At 30.6% G+C, this 21,400-nt stretch overlaps 3 protein-coding genes and 1 long non-coding RNA gene across 9 annotated transcripts; 1 reads left to right on the top strand and 3 right to left on the bottom strand.

Moving 5' to 3' along the window:
- Window positions 1-292: 292 nt before the first annotated feature.
- Window positions 293-3,353, bottom strand: LOC122636825 (succinate dehydrogenase [ubiquinone] flavoprotein subunit, mitochondrial-like). The gene is made up of 10 exons (XM_043828442.1): window positions 3,038-3,353; window positions 2,469-2,755; window positions 2,208-2,346; window positions 1,938-2,106; window positions 1,670-1,865; window positions 1,382-1,579; window positions 1,097-1,291; window positions 872-1,015; window positions 648-758; window positions 293-524 (listed from the first exon to the last, which is right to left on the bottom strand). The coding sequence occupies exons 1-10, from the start codon at window positions 3,138-3,140 to the stop codon at window positions 438-440; spliced, it is 1,629 nt and encodes a 542-aa protein (XP_043684377.1). The 5' UTR covers window positions 3,141-3,353; the 3' UTR covers window positions 293-437.
- LOC122636826 lies at window positions 1,198-4,094 on the top strand. Of its 3 annotated transcripts, none has more exons than XR_006329075.1 (3): window positions 1,198-1,306; window positions 1,384-3,341; window positions 3,472-4,094. It is a non-coding gene; the product is annotated as an uncharacterized LOC122636826 (long non-coding RNA). The 3 variants fall into 3 exon arrangements; XR_006329074.1 differs by having other exon boundaries at window positions 3,469-4,094; XR_006329073.1 differs by having other exon boundaries at window positions 1,384-3,699; window positions 3,799-4,094.
- LOC122636822 (bromodomain-containing protein DDB_G0270170-like) lies at window positions 4,071-10,095 on the bottom strand. Of its 3 annotated transcripts, none has more exons than XM_043828435.1 (6): window positions 9,791-10,095; window positions 9,161-9,549; window positions 8,919-8,999; window positions 6,614-6,697; window positions 5,054-5,956; window positions 4,071-4,731 (listed from the first exon to the last, which is right to left on the bottom strand). In XM_043828435.1, the coding sequence occupies exons 1-6, from the start codon at window positions 10,070-10,072 to the stop codon at window positions 4,515-4,517; spliced, it is 1,956 nt and encodes a 651-aa protein (XP_043684370.1). In that variant the 5' UTR covers window positions 10,073-10,095; the 3' UTR covers window positions 4,071-4,514. The 3 variants fall into 3 exon arrangements, with proteins under 3 accessions (XP_043684370.1, XP_043684371.1, XP_043684372.1); XM_043828436.1 differs by having other exon boundaries at window positions 4,071-4,698; XM_043828437.1 differs by lacking the exon at window positions 6,614-6,697.
- Window positions 10,096-16,700: 6,605 nt separating this feature from the next.
- Window positions 16,701-21,037, bottom strand: LOC122636740. Of its 2 annotated transcripts, none has more exons than XM_043828296.1 (10): window positions 20,642-21,037; window positions 20,018-20,163; window positions 19,747-19,947; window positions 19,478-19,669; window positions 19,224-19,396; window positions 18,943-19,138; window positions 18,614-18,855; window positions 18,352-18,537; window positions 18,039-18,261; window positions 16,701-17,811 (listed from the first exon to the last, which is right to left on the bottom strand). In XM_043828296.1, the coding sequence occupies exons 2-10, from the start codon at window positions 20,147-20,149 to the stop codon at window positions 16,870-16,872; spliced, it is 2,487 nt and encodes an 828-aa protein (XP_043684231.1). In that variant the 5' UTR covers window positions 20,150-20,163; window positions 20,642-21,037; the 3' UTR covers window positions 16,701-16,869. The 2 variants fall into 2 exon arrangements, with proteins under 2 accessions (XP_043684231.1, XP_043684232.1); XM_043828297.1 differs by having other exon boundaries at window positions 20,666-21,037.
- Between the last annotated feature and the right edge of the window lie 363 nt (window positions 21,038-21,400).

Here is a 21,400-nt window from a genome sequence, read left to right as displayed (position 1 = left end):
TTTTAAGAATAGTATAAGTGTTATTCAACGATGTTATTTGTATTTCAATTTTATTAATTTATATTTTCTGGATAAATGTCGAGATCTTGAATGAATTGGAAGATAAGTAATATACGCAGCTAAATTTCAATTGTTCTTTTTATAAATTGAAAAAAAAAAAACCTGTTCGACCGTTACAAAATTCATGATTTTACCGTCAAAGTTTTAAGGTAAATTACTTTTTATCATTTAATCAACATTCCAACAACTGTTTTTGGATCTATTTCTTTTTCATTTTTAAAGTAATGACATTAAAAGGATATAAATGAATAGCACAAAAAATGATGCATATTCTTATCATAGTCCCTTATATATAAGTAATGATTTATATAATAGATCAAATATGTATCGTCTAGTATAAAATCAGTCAATGAGATAAAAAGATTGTTAGTTGTTATCTAATACGTTCGAATGGTAGGTGGTACGTGCTTAGCTTCCGTTTCATCTAAAGTCGTATCGATTACTGGCCGATAAGAAATACTTATCTGTAAATAATCAAACTCTATAATTATACATATACTGAGATTAAAAAAATAGGATTACTAGATAAAATATATATAAAAAATTATAATATATATAATTGTATATATAAATTATAAATAATTTACCGATCCATCATTGAAGGCCCAAGATAACGTGTGTTTACGCCAATGTTCCGAATATGGCCGTATTTTTTGATTTTCAAGAGGTTTACTATAATCATATTCATCGATTCTTTCCTATAATTGATAAACATTTGAATCATTAGAAATGAAGCAGAAATGTATTTATATTGATAAAAGTTTGAATAATTCCCCTAAAGAGAAAATAACGTAGCCATATGCAATTTTACTTTAAAATCATCTCTGGAATGAGCCCCCCTAGATTCTTTACGATTTTCAGCCGCATACACGGTGTGCATATTAATAAGCATCATATTTTGTAATTCCAATGCTTCTACGAGTTCTGTATTCCAAATCATCGATTGATCTTGCACCTACATTAATATACTTATTTTACGACTTTACATTTCTTTATTTTATATTTTATAGATTAAGACAGCCATATTGGAACTCACACATATATCTGGTAAATCGCAGGTGAAGAGTTTTGTCATTTCTCGACATCCTCTTTGCAAAATATCGCAGGTTCTAAATACCGAACAATATTTATGCATAGTTTGTTGCATCGATTGTCTAAGCTCAACAACAGGGATGCAACCTTTCGCATAACGAGTTGCATCGAATCGGCAAATTGATTGTTCACCTATATCCTTGATTTAATTGATGTAAGTTATATGTAATTAAATTAATCAGCAAAGAAAAAAAATAAGACAGGTTTCTTAATCTTATATAAAATTTACAGCAGGAATATCATCGTGCCGTTCACCAGGTCGAGTAAGGCAATCAATTTGATCGGCAATTGCTTTACCAAAAACGATGATTTCTAATAAACTGTTAGCTCCAAGTCTATTGGCACCATGAACAGATGCACATGCAGTTTCACCAGCTGCCCATAATCCATCTATTATACTATCTTCTTCGTTTTCGCGTGTTAATACCTGTTTTAAATAAGTCCATCATAGATATTTTTCATTTATATGTTTCGAACTTTATCTAAACTTCATTAAATCGTTTAAATAAATTCTAACTTGAGCTCGCCAATTCGTAGGTATGCCACCCATATTGTAATGGACTGTTGGTATAACCGGTATGGAATCTTTCGTAATGTCAACGCCAGAAAATACCCACGCCAAATGCGAGATACCTGGTAACTTGCTTTGTATCGTTTCAATCGGTAAATGACTTAGTTGAAGATACACATGATCTTTCTTTGGACCTACACCTCTACGTAAAAGAAGAACATAAATGAAGAAAGAAAGAAAATTTGTGTTCCACGTAAAAATAGATGAGAATCACCTTCCTTCGATTATCTCTATGGTAATAGCTCTAGAAACGACGTCGCGCGATGCTAAATCCTTAGCTATTGGGGCATATTTTTCCATGAAAAATTCACCTTGAGAGTTTACTAATTTACCACCTTCGCCTCTACTACCTTCCGTTATTAATATTCCGGTTCCATACATTCCTATCATACAAAAAAAAAAAGAAAAAAAAAAATTAATTAACATTATTTAATGTATAATTTATTTCGAGACGATTATTATAATTTTTAGTAACAATATCTACCTGTAGGATGAAACTGTATAAATTCCATATCCTGTAGTGGTAATCCTGCTCTAGAGATCATAGCCATACCATCACCAGTGCAAGTATGTGCACCTGTGCATGATAAATAACATCTACCAGCACCACCTGAAGCTATCACCTCAGGTATGCAAAACGTAAATTCGTATTAATAATATTCATTGGTAAAAAGAAGAAACAAGAAAAAAGAAAAAAAAGAAAAAAAGAAAAGAAGAAGATGAGTCTAACGAATGAAACAAGTACCGTGTGATGAGCTCTAAAACGATGAAGTATTCCCGTTTCCAGTTCCCAAGCAAGAATTCCTTTGCAACATCGACCGTGCATTAGAAGATCAAGTGCAAAGTATTCGATGTAATAATGAACGTCGTATCGAAGGCTTTGACCGTATAAAGTATGGAGAACGGCGTGTCCAGTTCTATCCGCTACGGCACAAGTTCGACGTGCTTGGCCACCTTTTCCAAATTTTAACGATTGTCCACCGAATGCACGTTGATAAATTTTGCCAGAGTCGTTACGACTGAATGGACATCCTAGAGGAACATAGGAGAATAATTTTGTTATAGTAATTTATAATATATTTAACAGATTGCAGACGTTATCAGATTTTTTATTACGTATTAGCTAAAAGTATCGATCTTAATTAGTATAACAATAATTGATATTTTCAATGAATTATTTAAACAATCTAAATATACGTACTTCAATATAATTAAGTATGCATGCTTTAATATATTAAGTATATATAACGAAGGAAATGTCTGCAATGTGTTTGATGAAAAAGAAAAAATAGAAAAAGTTGTTCTTGAAAAAACCATAATTTTCTAGCTCAAAAACTGCACGAGGTGCTTCTCTCGCAAGATAGTGTATAGCATCCTGATCTCCTAGCCAATCAGATCCTTTGACAGTGTCGTACATATGATAAAGCCAACTGTCCTCGTGTTCGCTAGCTATCGCAGCATTTAAACCACCTTGAGCAGCTACTGTGTGCGATCTCGTTGGAAAGAGTTTACTTATTACCGCGACACGGTATCCTTTACTTCCTAAACCAAATGCCGCTCTTAGACCTGCACCACCTGCTCCTAATATCACCACGTCATAACAGTGATCTATTACTGGGTAATCCTGTGAATTAATAAAATCGTGAATTAATTTATTTATTTGTTTTGAGAATCAGTATAATTTATTCAGTTGAGTCAATATAAAAGAACATATTTAATTAATTTTTTTTTCACATTCTTTCCAGTAGTTTAGAGTTGAGTAATAAATCAATTCTTAACTAATAACATTATTTATTTATGGAATCAACGCAATCGACTCATCTTTATCAGCTGATCACTTACATTTCCATTTGACTGGACACCACATTTTGCTTTCTCAGATGGGCTGACATTAACATGAAATTTTTTGTCATTTATTTTCCATGATGACTTCGACCACTGATTGTGAGAAAGAAGATTAAATATAATTATATTACGTAAATTACAATTTTTTCTTTCATTTTTTTTTTCGTTTTGTAAGTTATGTAATATATATTTTTAATTACCCTTGATTGAAGTGATGTAAATTTTCTTAGATATCGAGCTAACATTTTCATGGAATACAGAATCTTTTTTCTGATATAGTCGATAACCTTAATTCTATGTTGTTATTTTCATTTGTTAATATTAACAAAGAAAATACGAGAAAGGGATTTCGTTGTAAATTAAGGTATAGTTTATTATGTTACTTTCGAAAAATTGTATAAACAATTAGGAATGAGATTGAAAAAGTGCTATAAATAAAAATACGATTTTCAAACTCAAAATATTAAATAATCAAATAAAATATAATAATAAGATAACGAAATAATGAAGCATAATTTTATTGCATTTGTAAAAATACAATTTCAACTTACAAATAATTCGTACAGATTGAAATTGGCATAGTACTCCGACATACAAATTGCTCGTTTTATTTATAATAATAAAATTATAAGACACCGTGCGCTCGCGCGCGCGCGTGTCCTCCATCTTCTATAAACATATTTAGATCTGAATTAAATTTCAAAATTAAAATGCAAAACTTCCTGAGAGAATAATAAAGGACACTTGAATATATAAGTTACATATGTATATTACAAGTATCGTTTTGACAATAAGCTTAATTAATTATTGCATTTGTTTGTAATCTTCGTAAATAACGATTCATCATCGATCTTAAGAAAAGGAAAGAAGAAAAAAAAAAGAAATTCTTCTTTTCTCTATAGACAATGAATGTAAAAAAAATTAAATAAATAAATAAAAAAAGAAATCAAAGTGCAAGCCTCTTGACACCGCATTGGCAACAAAACTTGGCAGTCTCAGGAAATCTAGATCCACACTCGTGACAAAATCTTGACATCCTACATTTCGTCTTTGAAATTGATGACTGACTTTCTCGACGATTATTCCTGGATATGTTATCCTCCATACGATTTGTCGTATCGTTGTTGCTGCTGCGTCCATGGTTGGAATATTTGCGATTTAAACTAATATTATACAAAAACATTGGACATTTTAATTTTTATTGTTGTTGTAATATTATCGTGTAGTTCATTTTTTATATATAAACATTATTAAAAAATAATCTAACTTTCGTCCAAAGAAATCTTCAAAAAGCTGATCTAATTTTTAACTAATTTTCGAAAAAAACGTCTATAATTAAAGAAGAAAATTTTTATGTAGATTTAATTTGGAGAGAAAACTAATATAATAATTTTGATATAAATTTATATAATTAATGAACATAAAACTAAAAATATATACACACAACAAGAACTTATGAAATATTTAAAAAATCAAAAGATTAACCTGCTGTATGCAGAATCGGCATTAATTTTATGTTCCTGTTGTTTAAAGGTATCCGCTGAAGAAAATTCCTCATCACTGATATGTCCGTCAAATCGCCTTTTATTATCAGGAACAGGTGGACCATTGGATGAAGTTCTCAAGGATTCGTTTCTTAGGAGGGACCTCAAGGATGGAAAAGAATCATTACCAACGATATCATCTTCGAAAGAAGTTATTAATTGATCGAAAACAGAATTAGAACGTTTTAGATCGATCTCGGAAGAAACGATCGAGCTCAGGCTAAGATCGCTACTTGAAAATGTTAAATAATCGTTTTTCACATTATTATCAAATTTCGCTCCTTGATTATTATTATCATTAGAAGTTTTACTTTTTCTTTGATAAATAGATTTAGGTGCTGAAAAAGCACGAATCGTTTGTGGCCTATTAGATACAGATTTAGAGATTCCTTTATTAAAAATATGACCTGAAATATCATTTTTATATTGCTTAGTGATGTTATTAGATTTATCTTGATTGATTTCATTACCTAAAACTAATGATTTGTCAATGATCATTCTACGACCGAGTTCTCTATTAGAAATTTTTTTTGCCTGATCGTCTTTCTTTGAATCATGAAAATCTTTAAGAAATATTTCACGCGATAGTGAATTCGTTTCTGTAGAATCGCTCGAAAAATCGGACGTAAGTTCGTCGAATTCGTTGGTAATGAGTTTTTCTAAATGATTCGTTTTAGTTTGGTATGGGTATTTAATGAATGCGGAAGAATGTGAAAGAGGAAGGAGAGATTTCGTTGATGATGATGATGGAATTTCTGTTAAGGATAAATCACTCGAATCCGATAGTAAATCTTGCATTTGTCGTTCAGCTATTAGAAAAGGATTGTATTCCTTGCAGGAACCACTGTAACACATTTATTCATTTTTTTCGTAACTATTTTTAATTATTAGTTTCTTTAGTTTTTCATTGAATTATTTTTATTCGAACGTTTAAACTATGTATTCGATATTTTACATATACATACATACGTACGTACGTACGTATGTATATACGCGCGTGTATGTGTGTGTGTGTGCGTGTCTGTGTGTATGTTTATATTAGAAAATGAAAATAATATCATATAAATATTTCTATTATAAAATCAAAGTAATATAACAAATAAAAAAGAAATCATATAAAAATAATACAAACATATCAAATATATGTATACATATATATTAATATATTATATATTATATTTATATATTTCGAATATATATACATATATAAAAATATTCCAGCACATATGAATTTTTTATAGATGAACAAACTATTCTTTAGGATCTATCCAAAAGATAGATAATAAAGTATGAAACATCGTGCAAGCAAAAATCATTTTTAATTTAACAAACACAAATGTTTGCACATTATGATATATCTAACATAATTAACACACACGTGCAACTAGTATCTATTAAACAATTCATGCTAAATAAAAGAACGTCATCAAAACTGTAAGTTCGTTGAATGAATGGATTAATGCGAATGAGAAATTAACACGTGCGGACTATACCGACTTACATTCTACACCTAAGCACGAGATTAAAATCCGGTCGTCTGCGCATGTAATTACTCCATAGAGGACGATTAGATGAATTCGAAGTCCTATAAATTCGATGGATGATCGATTTTGATATTGAAAATGATTTTTTTTTTTTTTATTGTTTTTATTTTTCTTTTTATTATAGATTTTCACCTTTGAATCCTCGGAGAAGAAGAATCAATAAGGATTGGTGGAAGGATACGGATTTTTGGATTTCTTTTGTGAAGCCTGTTTTGTCTATAATTATGTGACATTAGATCATTGATCGATCGATCGTTGGAAAATTTCAAGGTTTTCTTCCAATGATAATTTTGATCAAAAATTTGTGAATTTTTCTCCGTTGAAATATTTCTTTTAATTTTAGGTAATAATTCATATTTCTCATAATGATTTTCGATTCTATAAGATTGATCGACATTTTCCTCTTCGCAGATTGAATTCACGTGATTGGATCTTTTGTTATTAACACAATCGACCGCTTCGACGGATGATATCAATGTATCGGTACTACCACGAAGTAAATTCAAATTTTCTTGAATTTTACTATTAATTTTAATGGATCGAATTCTATGCGTTTTCGAATTAATGGATGAAAATCTTCTGTGATCATTCTCGCAGTCTTTATAATCAATTATCTTTAACTTTTTATCATCTATATCTTTTCCCATATCTTCTTCCTCTTCCTCTTCTTCTTCTTCCTCTTCCTCTTCCTCTTCTATTTCTTCATCATCATCATCATCTTCTTCTTCTTCTTCTTCTATTTCTATTTCTTCTTCTTCTTCTTTTTTTTCTTGTTCAGTGGCATAATCAAGTTCCTTGTTTGTAGACATTTTGTATACATTATGCAGTTCTTTGGACTTCGTATCAGTTCGAACGATAGATCCACGCGAGTAAAATGAAACATTCTTATCTACAGAGTCAACAAAGTTTAAATTATCTTCTTCTTCTTCTTTTTCTTGAACTAATGTAACAACGTTTCTATTAATTGTTACATTTTCTGGTGAATCATTCGTCTCGTTGATGGCCGTTTCAATATCCAAAGAAGACGATAAAGAAACGATATTATCTATCATTTTATTTTCGATGATTGAATCTATATAACGTATTTCTTCAGATTTATTATTATTATCATTATTGGAATTTTCTTCAATTTTATCATATTTTTCTATCACATAAATCTCCGATTTAGCTTCTGGTAAGCTATAATTAGATGTTGAATCATGATCTAATTGTATCTCATAATTAATTTCAATCTTTCCAGGATCATTTTCATAACGATCTTCTCGAGTCGAGTTCGATCTAACAATTTGATTATCATTAATGTCGATAGAATCGTTAGATCGATTGGAATCATGAAAAATATCTTTATTAACGATTTCATGATCGTCGGAATCTTTGATCAAGTAAGTTTGATTTAATCTTTGTATACTATTCGTCCAAGTTATATTTTTCGCTTGATCATTTTCAAAGCTATCAATATTATCCTTTGGTATTAATAAATCTTCCACGTGAGATATCTCTCGATCTCTCTTATCATCATCGGAAGATTTATTATTCGATTGAAAATAAGAACGAGTAAGTTGACGACATGGTTCCGACGATATTCCTCTAACAACATTGTCCTTTGAGTTAGACCGATTACACTCTCGATCAATTTTCATTCCTTCCCACGTGATTAATGCACCATTGTCGTCATTGTATATATTACAAGGTTGTACGATCATCTCGATAATATTCTCGTTAACGGTGATGTCATTTACTTTCGAATTGCCTTGATTTCTAGCAGTGATCATACGATCGGTTTTTACCGATCTGCCGGATAAAGTTAGTGTGCGACTTTTTTTCTCAGTATGATCTATGAGAGAGGTATTGGATGATCCGTCGTAATAATCGTCGATCATTTTACTATCCAATCTTCTTATTTGTATCTTAGCCCGTTGAATCCTTTCAGATTTCGTGGTATATTGGACGGGATCAGTTTGAAGTGTCTTAGCCTCTGCTTCCGTCTTGTGTTTTAAGGAGATTTCAAGGGAAGGGTTCATAGTTCTCAGTTCAGGGATGATCGAACGCAAAGAGGACGTTGGCCTGAGGAGAAGGAAAAAGGGTCAAGGATGATACCCGAGAAAAAGGAAAAATCGATCAGAAGTAAAAAGAAAAGAGGAGGAGAAAGAAGGAGGACCTTTTTTGAAACGACCTTTGCCCTTTCCCTTCTCCTCGTGCATACCACACATCACGTTTACTCTACTCTAATTCTATTAGAAGAATTAAAAAACAAAAGCTTACCTAGCTATAGAACGTTTTGTTGCTTCTCTAGATTCTCCTAAATTATAAGTTTCTTTATTATTTGATTGATCTCCTCGGCCACTGTAACGATGTAATATAATGTAATAATATATATTATAACGTTAATGTGAATGAATAGATGAAATTACAACGTCATTATCTACATTCATATACTGAATTACAACGTAATAACATTTCGGCATAAACAACAGTTATTTTTAGCGTTGCTATATAATACTCACATTATGATTGGTTTTTGCGAATCAGTAATATTCTCCTTGATCTTCTCACGAGTATTATCAGGTACAGAAGCAGTCTCTCTTACTCTGTTAGGTGTTTTAATAGCTGTACAACTCTGAGAATATTTATCACGATTACTCTTTCGACGATTTTTTAAAGTCGGTGCACGATACTTCATACGGGCTTCCAAACGTTCCTTAGCAATGTTCTTCGTAGCTGGACTTATCGGTAATCTCGTTGATCTTTCCTTGCACCAGGCTACGTGTCGATCGTATGCCTTTACCCCAAATTGACGATTACACGTTGGACACGTACCCTTTTCATTTGCTCTCATTGGCGCACCTGAAGACGCGTGGGAACTCGATTGCCTTTGATTTATTATTATACTTGCCTGAAATTATTATGGATCTGGGTTCATTCATAATTCATGTCTCTGTCTTAAATGATCACTTATTATTCGATCCTCAACTAAATTTTTCTAAATCAATTTATTCGTTTAATGCTATTATATAATATTTATCTAATCTAATCATTTCAAAGTGTTACACGAATGCACCTTGTAATCTTTATATAAAAACTCTACTCGAAATGATCAATAATGTAAAGATTATTTATTATATTCAAAGGTTTACCGTTTCACTTCGAGCTGCCCTGATCGTTCGTAAAAAATCATCATGCGTCTCTTTCCAAGAAGATTTACGTTTCTCGTCATTTGAATATCTTTTCTTTTCCTGTTGAGGAAGAAATTCCGCGAGATCGGTACCCTGAATTCTCTGTTTAGCCGAATCGAATGGCTTTCGTTTTTTTGCAGCAGCTCGTTCACATATCTTTGCATGTTTTTCTAAAGATCGTGGCATAAATGTCCGTGTACAAATTGCACAGGGCAATAATACTTCAGGTGTATCTCCCTCCATTTATTCAAATATCTTTCTTCAAAGCGATAAGATCTGTTGATAAATTATCGATAAATATGATTAATATTTTTTATCTCGTATTAAATTTATAATGTTTATATTATATTATAATATATAATAAAATATAATTGAAAAGATATTTTCTAATCTAATCTTTATGTTTCTACATTATTAACGTAATTTATAATGAAGATCTATCGGTAAGTTATCGATTATAATATAAACAAATTATAATCTGTTGGTAAATTATCGATTAGAAATTATTTTCAATTATAATCGATAATTGTTTCAATTAATAGACTTTATTAAATACACACACACAACGAAGAAATAATAAAATAATAATAAAATATTTGTTAAGTTTTATATATATTATATAAAAATTGATCGTATATGCAATACATACCAGGATTTTCCAGACATTTTTCTTATAGTCATCGCCATTTCATTGATTTATTATTCACATATGAAAAATAATTTAAAAATAATACACTTCTTGGTATATTCCTTCGAACTATTCTGTTCTCTTCTTGGATTTATGGCTCTTCTCAAGGTCACACGAAAAATACTCGAATTGTTCTTTCAGACTATGAGAAAATATAATAAATAGGAGAAGCTAGATTACCTGCGACTAACTTAATTCTTCTGGGGAAGAAACGATAACGATGAAAACAAGACGTCATGTCGCCCCCGCAATATTAGTTTCGCCTACGTGATCTTACAAGTTTCCTTTTATAGTGTTATGACATTTTAATAACGCTAAAGCATTGTATAGCTTTTACGATAAGTTAAAACTTTTCCTCAAAAAAAAAAAAAAAAGAAAAAAAAATTAAAAAATAAAGACGATCATCTATTCTCATAAAATTTACCGTTTATCTAATGCACATGATTTTATTTGGAAATTAGAAAAGAAAAATGGTGATGATTTTGACGTAAAAACAAAAGGAACGAACCTTGTATCACTAGACACACATCAAAACACTATTCCAAACTTCGATTATGCTTGTAAGCAACGTGACGTATGGAAACTTACCCTCACTGTCCGCCATAACAGTTACTAAAAGGGGAAACATTCGTTGTTATGGAAACCTTCACGATTCGATTCGTTAAATGGGCTTCGGAGTTTCGTTGAATTTTGTATTTTAGTCGACTTTTATTAATTGAATTCATAATTTCCAATTCTTCTTTTAAAAAGGATTATACAATAAAATTTTCTATTAAAAAGGAATAATTATTCATAAATAAGATAAAAAACAAGTAGATAATCTAATTAAATTTGAATTAATTACGTTTTTTAAATTATATTACATAGATTTTCAATATTTACGAAAATAAAATAAGAATATCAATTAGTCTACACATATCATTTATTATTCTTTCTTTACACATCAATGATTCTACGATCGTTGGTCCTCGATCGATGATCTCTATTACTCCTTCAATCACTTTGTACGTGAATCGAGTTATATCAATGAAAATGATGAAAACCGAATGAAAACATACATATATACATACGTGTATGCGTGTATGCATACATACATATATATATATATATATGTGGATGAGTAAGGAAATTTATGTATCAGTCTCTTATACACAAGCTGAGTTAAAAACGCTAATAATAATAATTAATATAACAATGAACACGGACGAGTTTTTTTAAGGAGCAATTCTGGATGTGTGTTAAATAAAAAATAATAATCATGATTATGATTGATCAATCGATTTGTGAATTGCTCAATTAAATTCTCGAAAAAATTATAAAAGAGGTATTGAAAAAGCTTCATTTCATACAGTTAACCTTAAATTCAAATTGTATATACATATACATACGTGTGTATATATGTGAACAGAGCCCTCTCTCTATTTCTATTAACACGCATCATATCATACATATATCTGTGTTCGTGACACACACACACACACACACACACACACACACACACACACACACACACACACACATGAAATAGAAGAAAATCAAATTCTAATCTTTCCTGTATTATTTTATATATATATATATATATTGTAAAATATATAATAATAATAATAATAATAATAATAATAATAATAATAATAATAATAATAATAATAGTAACAGTAATAGTAATAGTAATAGTAATAGTAATAGTAATAGTAATAGTAATAGTAATAATAATAATAATAATAATAATAATAAAAACTTCATTATAAAAATGTTTTGATCGATGATTTAAAGATCACAAAAAAAAATATAAAAAAAAACAGGATCCTTAGAGCGTGCTGAATAATACTCTTATAATAGTACAGTAGGTGTATATACATGATTTGTCTTAATTAATAATTCTTTTTATACACTAAAAAAGAGAAAAATATGCATATACGAAACGAAAAACAACAAAAAATGAAATATAAACGAATATCTTTCATGGCGTAACCTAAAAACGGAACGTTTAATAATTGAAAAGATCTATGAGAAGAATAATCTTATCATTGATTTGATTTTGTTTGTTTGCTAATTATTTTGTCTTTTTTGTTTCCTTTTTTTATTCACACAAGCTCGTACTTAATTCGAATCTTCGAACAAACGTAATATTATTATTATTTTTTTTTTCTTGGCATTTTTTCACATTACCATGCACACAACATACTAATTAACAAACAGTCATTCGTACTTTTTTTTATTTCTAATCTCTCTCTCTCTCTCTCTCTCTCTCTCTCTCTCTCTCTATTTGTCTGTCTATTCATAGTTAATCAGCATGATTTTTTTTAAATTTTTTTCAGAAATTATTTCTCTCTACCGAACATGTTTGATATAGAACAGACTTTGAAATTCTCAGTATATAATTCACATACTATATCTTTCTACATTATCTAAAGAAGATATTTGATCACAATTTGTCGTTATTTAATTAAATTTTTAACGAAATATTTAAACAAAGAAGAAATTAAAAAGAAAATAAAAGAAAAATTAATTAATGTCGGTAATATATCGACACAGAAGCGTCATGCTTATACATGTAGGCGAATATTTGGCATGTTTTTGGTCTTTTATAGTGAATATTTATAGTATGTAGTTAGTAATTTAACAATTATAAATATATTATACTATTTATCAATGAGATCGACGTTAAGAGATTAATATAATGTTACATATGCAAAAGCGATACGGAAATATTAAATCTGTTTATGAAACATACTTTTTTGCATATGGCATAACGCTTCTGAAATTTCTTATACCATTTTATAAAACTTTGAGGTTAGGATTACAAATATTTTCATGTGATTTTCAATCGAACTTCACAAAATTATTCGATTTTACAATGAATGGAATTAACACGTGGAATGAATTGAAAGATTAAGAAAGATTTTGTTTATAAAATTTCTCAACTATATGCACATATGTATATGTAAAAAGTATCCCACAAGTAAAGGTTATTTTAAAAAGGATCATGTATAGAGGAAAATTGAAACAAAGGGATGTCATCATACACATACACATGCAACACGCGCGCGCGTACCCACAAACAACAGTATGTAATACATTTTACATACGTTAAGTGGCAGTAAACTTTGTTTTTTCTTGGTTCAATCAGAATTTTCCTTATTTAAGTTATTACAAGCCAAAATTGATTTATTCTAACATTAAATTAATTCATTAACTTTTTTATCAAATAATGAAGATCATTAAAATATACAATTATTGTTAATTCCTAAGCCTCCGTATAGATAGCAGCAGTAGCGGTATTGAAAATTCAGTTTTCTTCTTTATCGATATGAACATTTTTTCTCGACTTATTTACCTCTTAATTATCTATTTTCTTTACTTTTATTTTTATACTTTAATTTATTCAAGAGCGTTCTAATAAATCACTCATGTGAGCACACATATATATATGTAAATTAAAAAAAAAAAAAAAAGAAGAAAAAATTTATAATTAATAACTAATTTTATTAATTATTCGTTGTGACGCATGTTCCTTTGTTTTTCTTTTTTGTTAAGATTGATCTTTTTCCCTCAGATTGCATTCGATATTTTATTTTTTTTTTTATTTTGCTTGCAAATGTATAAAGCGGATGAAAAAAATAATAAAATAAAAAAGAGATGAATAAAAAAGAAATTGTCTTGATATTTGCCGACATAAAATATGTAATATATAATATCGTTATATATATTGTTATTCAGAAAAATAACTTATTAGCGTTTGGCAGTGTCCATTCTTTATATCCGTCCAACGTTATTTATATATATGGTATACACACACACACATATATATATATATTTCTAGGGATGAGAAACAATATTTAATATTGTTGTATATCATATTTTTACGTATGTTAAAAGAAAAGTATACTTGAAAAACATAATTTATGTAAATATTACATAGATCACGTTTAGAGATTAACTTTTCCTTTTTTAACCTAGACAAAATTTCGATATTCTAAATATTATGATAATATAACAACTGAATGCGACACGATGATAATAGAACAGCAACAAATCAATATGATTACATATATTAAAGTGATAAACATAATATATGTGTGACTTAAATCATTTCCTAATAAAAAAAGAAAAAAAAAAAAGAAAGAAAAAAAGAAAATATTCGTAGATTTCGGTACGTCAGTGATAATTTTAATTGAAATTATTCATTGATTCATATAATAAATCGATAACAGGATTTGTAGAAAAAAAAGTATGATTTGGAAAAACCAATAAGTCAAATTAGACCAAAAATATACCACTGACATATTGAAATAAACAATATCATTTTGTTAATACAGTTATGAGCCTCTCTATGTAGGCCAAAGTGCAAAGAAATTGCAATCCCAATGCTATACAATAAATTCACAATCGCATTAAGAAAACCTATTCTCTTTAGATATAAGCGATTGAGATAATAAATCGTTCGCGAACATCCGCGTATGAAGATTCTCTCAATATCTAATATGTAATTGTAAAACCAGTCTAAAGTTAATCGCTTTTAAGATAACGACGAAGATGGTATCTGTAGAATCTGATACTATTGTTAATGAATGGTTCGTTTGTTTGTTTCTTTTTTTTTTTTTGTTTTGTTTTCATTTCGGCTGTTTTAATTATATATTCGATCACAGTATAAATCCCTACTGCAACTTGTTTAAATATTTTTATGTAGATTATTTACCACATTACGTACCATTATAAAATAGGAATGCTTGTATGCAAGAAGTATCATATTTATAATAAAAATTAAATTAAATTAAAAAACAAAGATCTGCGATTAGATAAATACAATCCAAATTTCAGAAAATTTTCTTACATAAAATTTTTATGAGCGATTAATGTTTTGTAAAATTGTACATTAAATATGTGACCCTTTTTCTTTAAATTAGAATATAATCTCATAATAATTAAGTCATTACCAATATTTATGATTGGCTTTCATCGGATACTTTTTCCGATTAGTATGCTCAGATCACAGACACCGTGCAATACGGATTCTAAAACATATCAAATTATGAAACATCCGGCACCGTAAAGAATCTTATATATGATTTTTTATATCGTGTGAAAAGTCAACGAAGATAAATTAGTCAATTATCTATTATACTTCCACAGAGTAGGTTGTTCAAACATCTAGGAGATTAATTGTAATTGTTCTTTTACTTACACGTGGTATGAAACAAGCATGTGCTTTCTTTTTTTAGTCTTGCGTAATAGGGAGCAATAATTTATTCTGCATCTTCAGCATCTTAAGCCATTAGAAGTTCTATCTCATTAGGACATCTATATGTTCGTAGTTAAACTATGCGAATACGGTCGAAGGTTCAGTGTAATAAAAATAAATTCATTTTACCATAATTGTCTATTGTAAAATATCAATATAATTTGTTAAACTTTTTGTGTTCATGTATTTTGTATGAAGCAATGACTTAAAAGATGGTAAAGTTGCAGAAATTGAAGATCGTATGTCTTATGATTGTATTAAAAAATAATCTTTCGCAGTATGTCTGCTTCATCTTACTCTGTACTACACACTACTAACATGTACTATTACGGTAGCTCAAATGACAGGAACAACCATCTGCATCGATTCACGATTACCTTTATCATAACTATGGTTTTTGCCCTATAATTCTAAAGAGAGACAATCAATTTGTTCTCTAACAAAGACAGAGTCTACGTGACTTCATTTGCTTTTCACATGACCCACGTTTATTGATTTTTTAATGTTAAACTACTATACTACATTATTTACAAGATATAACTGGTATATGCATATTTGATTCTTCTTATAAGTTCTTGGTACATTTTCAAATTTATTTTACGTGATACTCTTTTAGAGTATTTATTCAACTTTAATAACCTAACATTTGCTTGGATAATAAATTTGGACGGTATAATTTTAGTACGGAATCAAATACTATTATTTCAGTGGTGCACAAAAGAAAATCAAGAGAAGTAAGCCCAACTTTTAAATTTCTAGAAAACTTTAATTCATTGACCAGCAATGATGGTTTTTTTTTTTTTTTGTTTCTTTTTGATGCAATAGTTGTAAAATTTCTGAATGATAAATTTTATTAATCTATACTGTATGCTTAAAAAATCTAAACTCTAATAATATATACTTATAAGAACAATCAAACATCATGAACCAATTAATACACATACTCATTATAGATAAATGTATTTAACGAATGGCAGTGAGTAACACAAATCGATTCGTTACGATATTCCCATCCTAAGTATCCAGATTGTCAGATAACAGTTGTTCTCTACTCAATATTATTTGGTCGAGCATTATTACCTGACCATGATGTAAATGACATTTTCACCGTTAAGTGGTAAGACTTTCCCATTCGATGAGATACTGTGTTTGACCATTAGGTCCTACCCTTTTTGCCTTGATCACAAACTTCTCACCTGCTGCTATCCTGTTGGCAGCTCCGAAGTAAATATTCACCGATGACTTAAGATCATCCAAAGATATGTCAGGAGTACTTTGTTTCATAGGCGAACATTTAGGAGAGGAAGATGCATTGCATTTCTTCTGTGGTTGTGGGTCCGGTGGTGGTAATTTTTCACTGCTTTGTCGTTGTCGTAATCTTCTTCCATTTAAGGCATAATCTACACAATTTCCAATTTGACTACTGGCACTGCTTGAAGCACCACCACCATTGAACGAACTCCTTAAATTTCTCACAAATTCATTTTTAACTTCGTTATATCGTGCTGGCAAAATCGTAGCGGTTTTACTAGCTGTATGTTGAAATTGTTGTTGAAGCTGTTGTTGCTGTTGAGATGGTCTACCACGTCGATGTTGTCTTTTTCGTTTCACTTGTCCATTTCTGTCTATGATAATGTCTTTTTCTGATAATTGACGTTTAGTTGGACGTACTACTGGTGGTTGTGCTATCACGGGTGTCAATGGAAGAGGCAATGTAATGGGACATTGATTATAAGGTAAAGGTGTACTGGAGCTTGCCTGATTAAGACTGCAAGGTGTACCCAACAAATCGCTGAGATTTCGAAAAGGATTGTTTTTTCCTTCAAAATCTTTTGGTGGTGGAATGAAGGAATCTAATGTTCCCCTTGAGCTTGTTTCGTCGCCACTTGTATCTGCTGGTGTCGATGGTGGCAGAGGGTGCATTAATTCCATTGAACTGGGCACAGATAATTCGGACATACCCGAAGTGGTAGCCGGTGGTGTTGGCGGACCAGATACAGAGGTTGGAGGTGTCGGTGGTAAATCCGATTGTTCCGAATTTCTAGATTTGCTCTAAATAGAGATAGAGATAGATAGATAGATAGATAGATAGATAGATAGATAGAGAGAGAGAGAGAGAGAGAGAAAGAGGGGGGGAGAGAGAGAAAGTGGGAGAGGGGGAGAGAGAGAGAGAGAGAGAGAAGGAAAAAAGAAAACAAAAATAAAACAAGACTGTAATAACTATGAATATTATAAGATAATTTACACAATTCATTGTTAACAGTATAATCATGTGATACCTTGGCAATGGCATTTTTTAATAGCTTCCTAGCTTTCCTATATCTGGCCTCCCTAACACCTTGCGATTTTCCTAATGAACCATCTCCACAACCTTTCTCCCTTTTTTTATGTTTACGTAACATCCTTTCTCGAGAACTACCCAATACCATTAATCTTCTTCTTCTTTGTAAACTTAACTTTGGAAATGGGAAAGTTTTTTTTACAAAACCACCTCCACTATATCTGTAAAAAGTTAAATATATATTCAACTTCTTCTTTTTTATACTCTTAGATACTTTTATATATTAATAATATATGAATTCTACAAAATACCGTTCTCTCAAAGATTGCGTGGATTGAGAAGGAGGACTTGGACTTGGACATGAACTCTGTTCTGCTTCAGAATTTTGATAAATTGTTCCTCTCATGACCACATCTGACGGATTAACAGGTATTTCCAAATTTTCTGGTGAACTTTCCTTTAGTGCGTTTAACTGTTTTGTACTTTCTGGCATACATCTATAAATATATGATTGTTTCATTTAGATATTCAGTAGTGTTATAAATATTAGAAGAGATTAAAAATTATATTAACCCTGCTGATGGAGATAAATATTGTAGTCTTTTATTAGCACCCCAGCATCTACGTAACACAGAATCATCTATTATTCCAGACGCTGGAAGATTAACGATAGGACATGGAGGTGGTAATCTAACTCTAAGACCCCATATTGTGGTACGTTTTTTAATTTCTCTTCCACACTTGAATCTATTCCTATTATTGGTTAATATAGCTAGTATTGATTCTCTGCGTACTTGAACACTAACATCTCGAATCTAGAAAATAATGTTAAATTAGACTAAACTTCGTTTATTAACAATTACTAAAAATATAGAAATGAAATATAAGAAAAAGTTTCTTACACGTGGTGGAAGTTGCAAAGAATTCCAATTGTCATTGGCATAAGGTATAATAACCGTATCTAAATCATAATACTTTTTTGCATTGTAGACAGTCAGATTGTACAACATCAGGTGCACTAAATCGACCCATTTCAATTCCAAACGTCGTACGAATTCTTTTCCATAATTGCACATCGAACAAACAAAAACATAGAATCTGAAATGTGAATAACAAAAAACAATGTCAGAATAACAATGTCAGAAAGTAGAAGGTCACTTTTAATTTCATCCAAATATCTTACCTATCTCCGCTGTAAAGAGGGTACCTTAAGCAACTAACACACTTTTCATGGAACCATTGTTTACAACGAGCACACTGTAACATTTGGGTATACCATTCTCCATTTAGACCACAATAACAATAAATTTGTTCTGCATTCACTCGATGATGTACGTCCCAACTCAACATATCAGGCTATAATATATTACCAGTTAATAGCAATCAATATGAGAAACCTATCCGTAAATAAAATTTTATTGCCTGCAATATACTAACGTCATATGGTAATTTTGTCATATCATCCGGAGGTGGTTGAGGTTGATCTCTACCACTACAAACTTTCCTAATATTTACTTTAACCATACATTTCTTAATTTCTCCAGATTCACGATTTCTCGTCTGATTATCCATACATCGTTTACACATCCAATTCGTATCGCTTCTTGTTTCTTCTTTTGATACTTGAGGCTAAAAATTGTAAGATAGCATTAGAAATAATAATCAAAGAGACGATGATCAAAGAATGTAATTTAAAATATGCACACCTGATGACAAAGTTGATGGTAGCCACGGCCACATTTATCACAAACAACAATGTCATTGTCGGTCTTAGGCTCGGATTTCTTACAGAGAACGCACATAACATCTGAATCTGGCATAGCTAATTTCGTCAGCTCTTTGACCGACGACCAAGAGGATGTATTGTCCATAAATTTGACAAGACATCTCTCTCTAGCCAAATCCACCTAAGCATAATGCAAAAAAATGTTACAATCATCTGATAAAGAAATTCAAATAGGTTAATAATATTGATACCTCCACGACAGTGCCCAAGTAATATTTTCCATCTTTATGCTGGAGTAATACATCGTCTCCATGAGAGAAACCTAGACGCTGTTCTCTCGTTGTACTATCCGGCGCTGCCAGACTTTCCTCAAGTTCTGACATTTTCTATTCTATTTCTAAAACAACAAACCGTTATAAGAAACTATTTTTAGAAACAATTAGAACAACAATAATCTATGGATAAAGTACAAAAATAATCGAGATCTCATTAATAGTAGCTTTTACAAAACAAAAAGTACATTCTTACAAAATATCTCTCTTTACCTTCATAGAATTATAAATAAATACAATATCATTATTATCGAATTAAACGCCTCGATACAGAGATGGAACGAGGAGCTGATAAAATTTGAAGGAAAAAGAAAAAAGAAGAGAAAAGATATAGGAGAATTGATTGAAAAAATAAGAGAAAAAATGAGAGAGAGAAAATGAGAGGGAAAATGTAAAAGACGGAAAATTGAGTGATTTGGTTAGATAAAAAAAAAAAGAAAAAACGATTTGTTGGCCTGATGGTAAAAAAAGAAAAACACAAGAATGAAAGATAAAAGAACGATTAGGCTACATTTCGGATACTCGAAAAGAATTTGCACACACCATTCTGCACGGAGATCTTCGTACCTCGGGGCTTTCCTCTGATAGAAATTACTTGCAACGTTCCCTCATTTTCGAACTTGCGTCAGGTATTTGCCAATGTGTTCGGTCATAGAAAAACTCGTTGAAGTTAACGATAAAACACCAAACGAGACGGAACGATACGATACAAGAGTAGCAGGAGGCGGAGCAGAAGCAAAAGCAGCAACGGCAGAGACGGTCAATCCGCCCCCGTCGAAAAACGACGACGCGTACTCACGCGTTGCTGCGGATAAAAAAGCCAATCTCTCTATCTTCGTTCCCTTTCTTCCTTTTTTATATTTCTTTCTTCCTATATTTTTTCTGTTTCTCTCTCTCTTTCTCTCTCTCTCTCTCTCTCTCTCTCTCTCTCTATCTCTCTCTCTCGCCCTCTCTATCTATCCATCCATCAATCTATCTATCTATGTCTTTTTTCAATTTCTTCTTTGCTTCCTCTTTTTATGGTTCTTTTACTTCCTTCCTTCCTTCCTTTCTACCACCCTTCTCACTTTTTTTTCTCTCTTTCTTTTTATTATATGTATATTTTTTTTAATTTTCTTACCCCCCCCCTCTTCTACCTCTTGCAATTTTGTATGTAAATCTTTTCTTTTTTTTTTGTTTTTATTGTTGTTTCGTTGTTGTTCTCAACCCTTGCCCGTCGTTGATTTATTTCTTTATTTATTTATTCCCTTCCTTTCCTTCCTTTCTTTTTTCTTCTATCTTCTTTCGTGGCAAATGAACGAC

This window comes from Vespula pensylvanica, chromosome 23, assembly GCF_014466175.1.
Source record: "Vespula pensylvanica isolate Volc-1 chromosome 23, ASM1446617v1, whole genome shotgun sequence".
Lineage (NCBI taxonomy): Eukaryota > Metazoa > Arthropoda > Insecta > Hymenoptera > Vespidae > Vespula > Vespula pensylvanica.
This window is presented reverse-complemented; position numbering and strand designations above follow the sequence as displayed.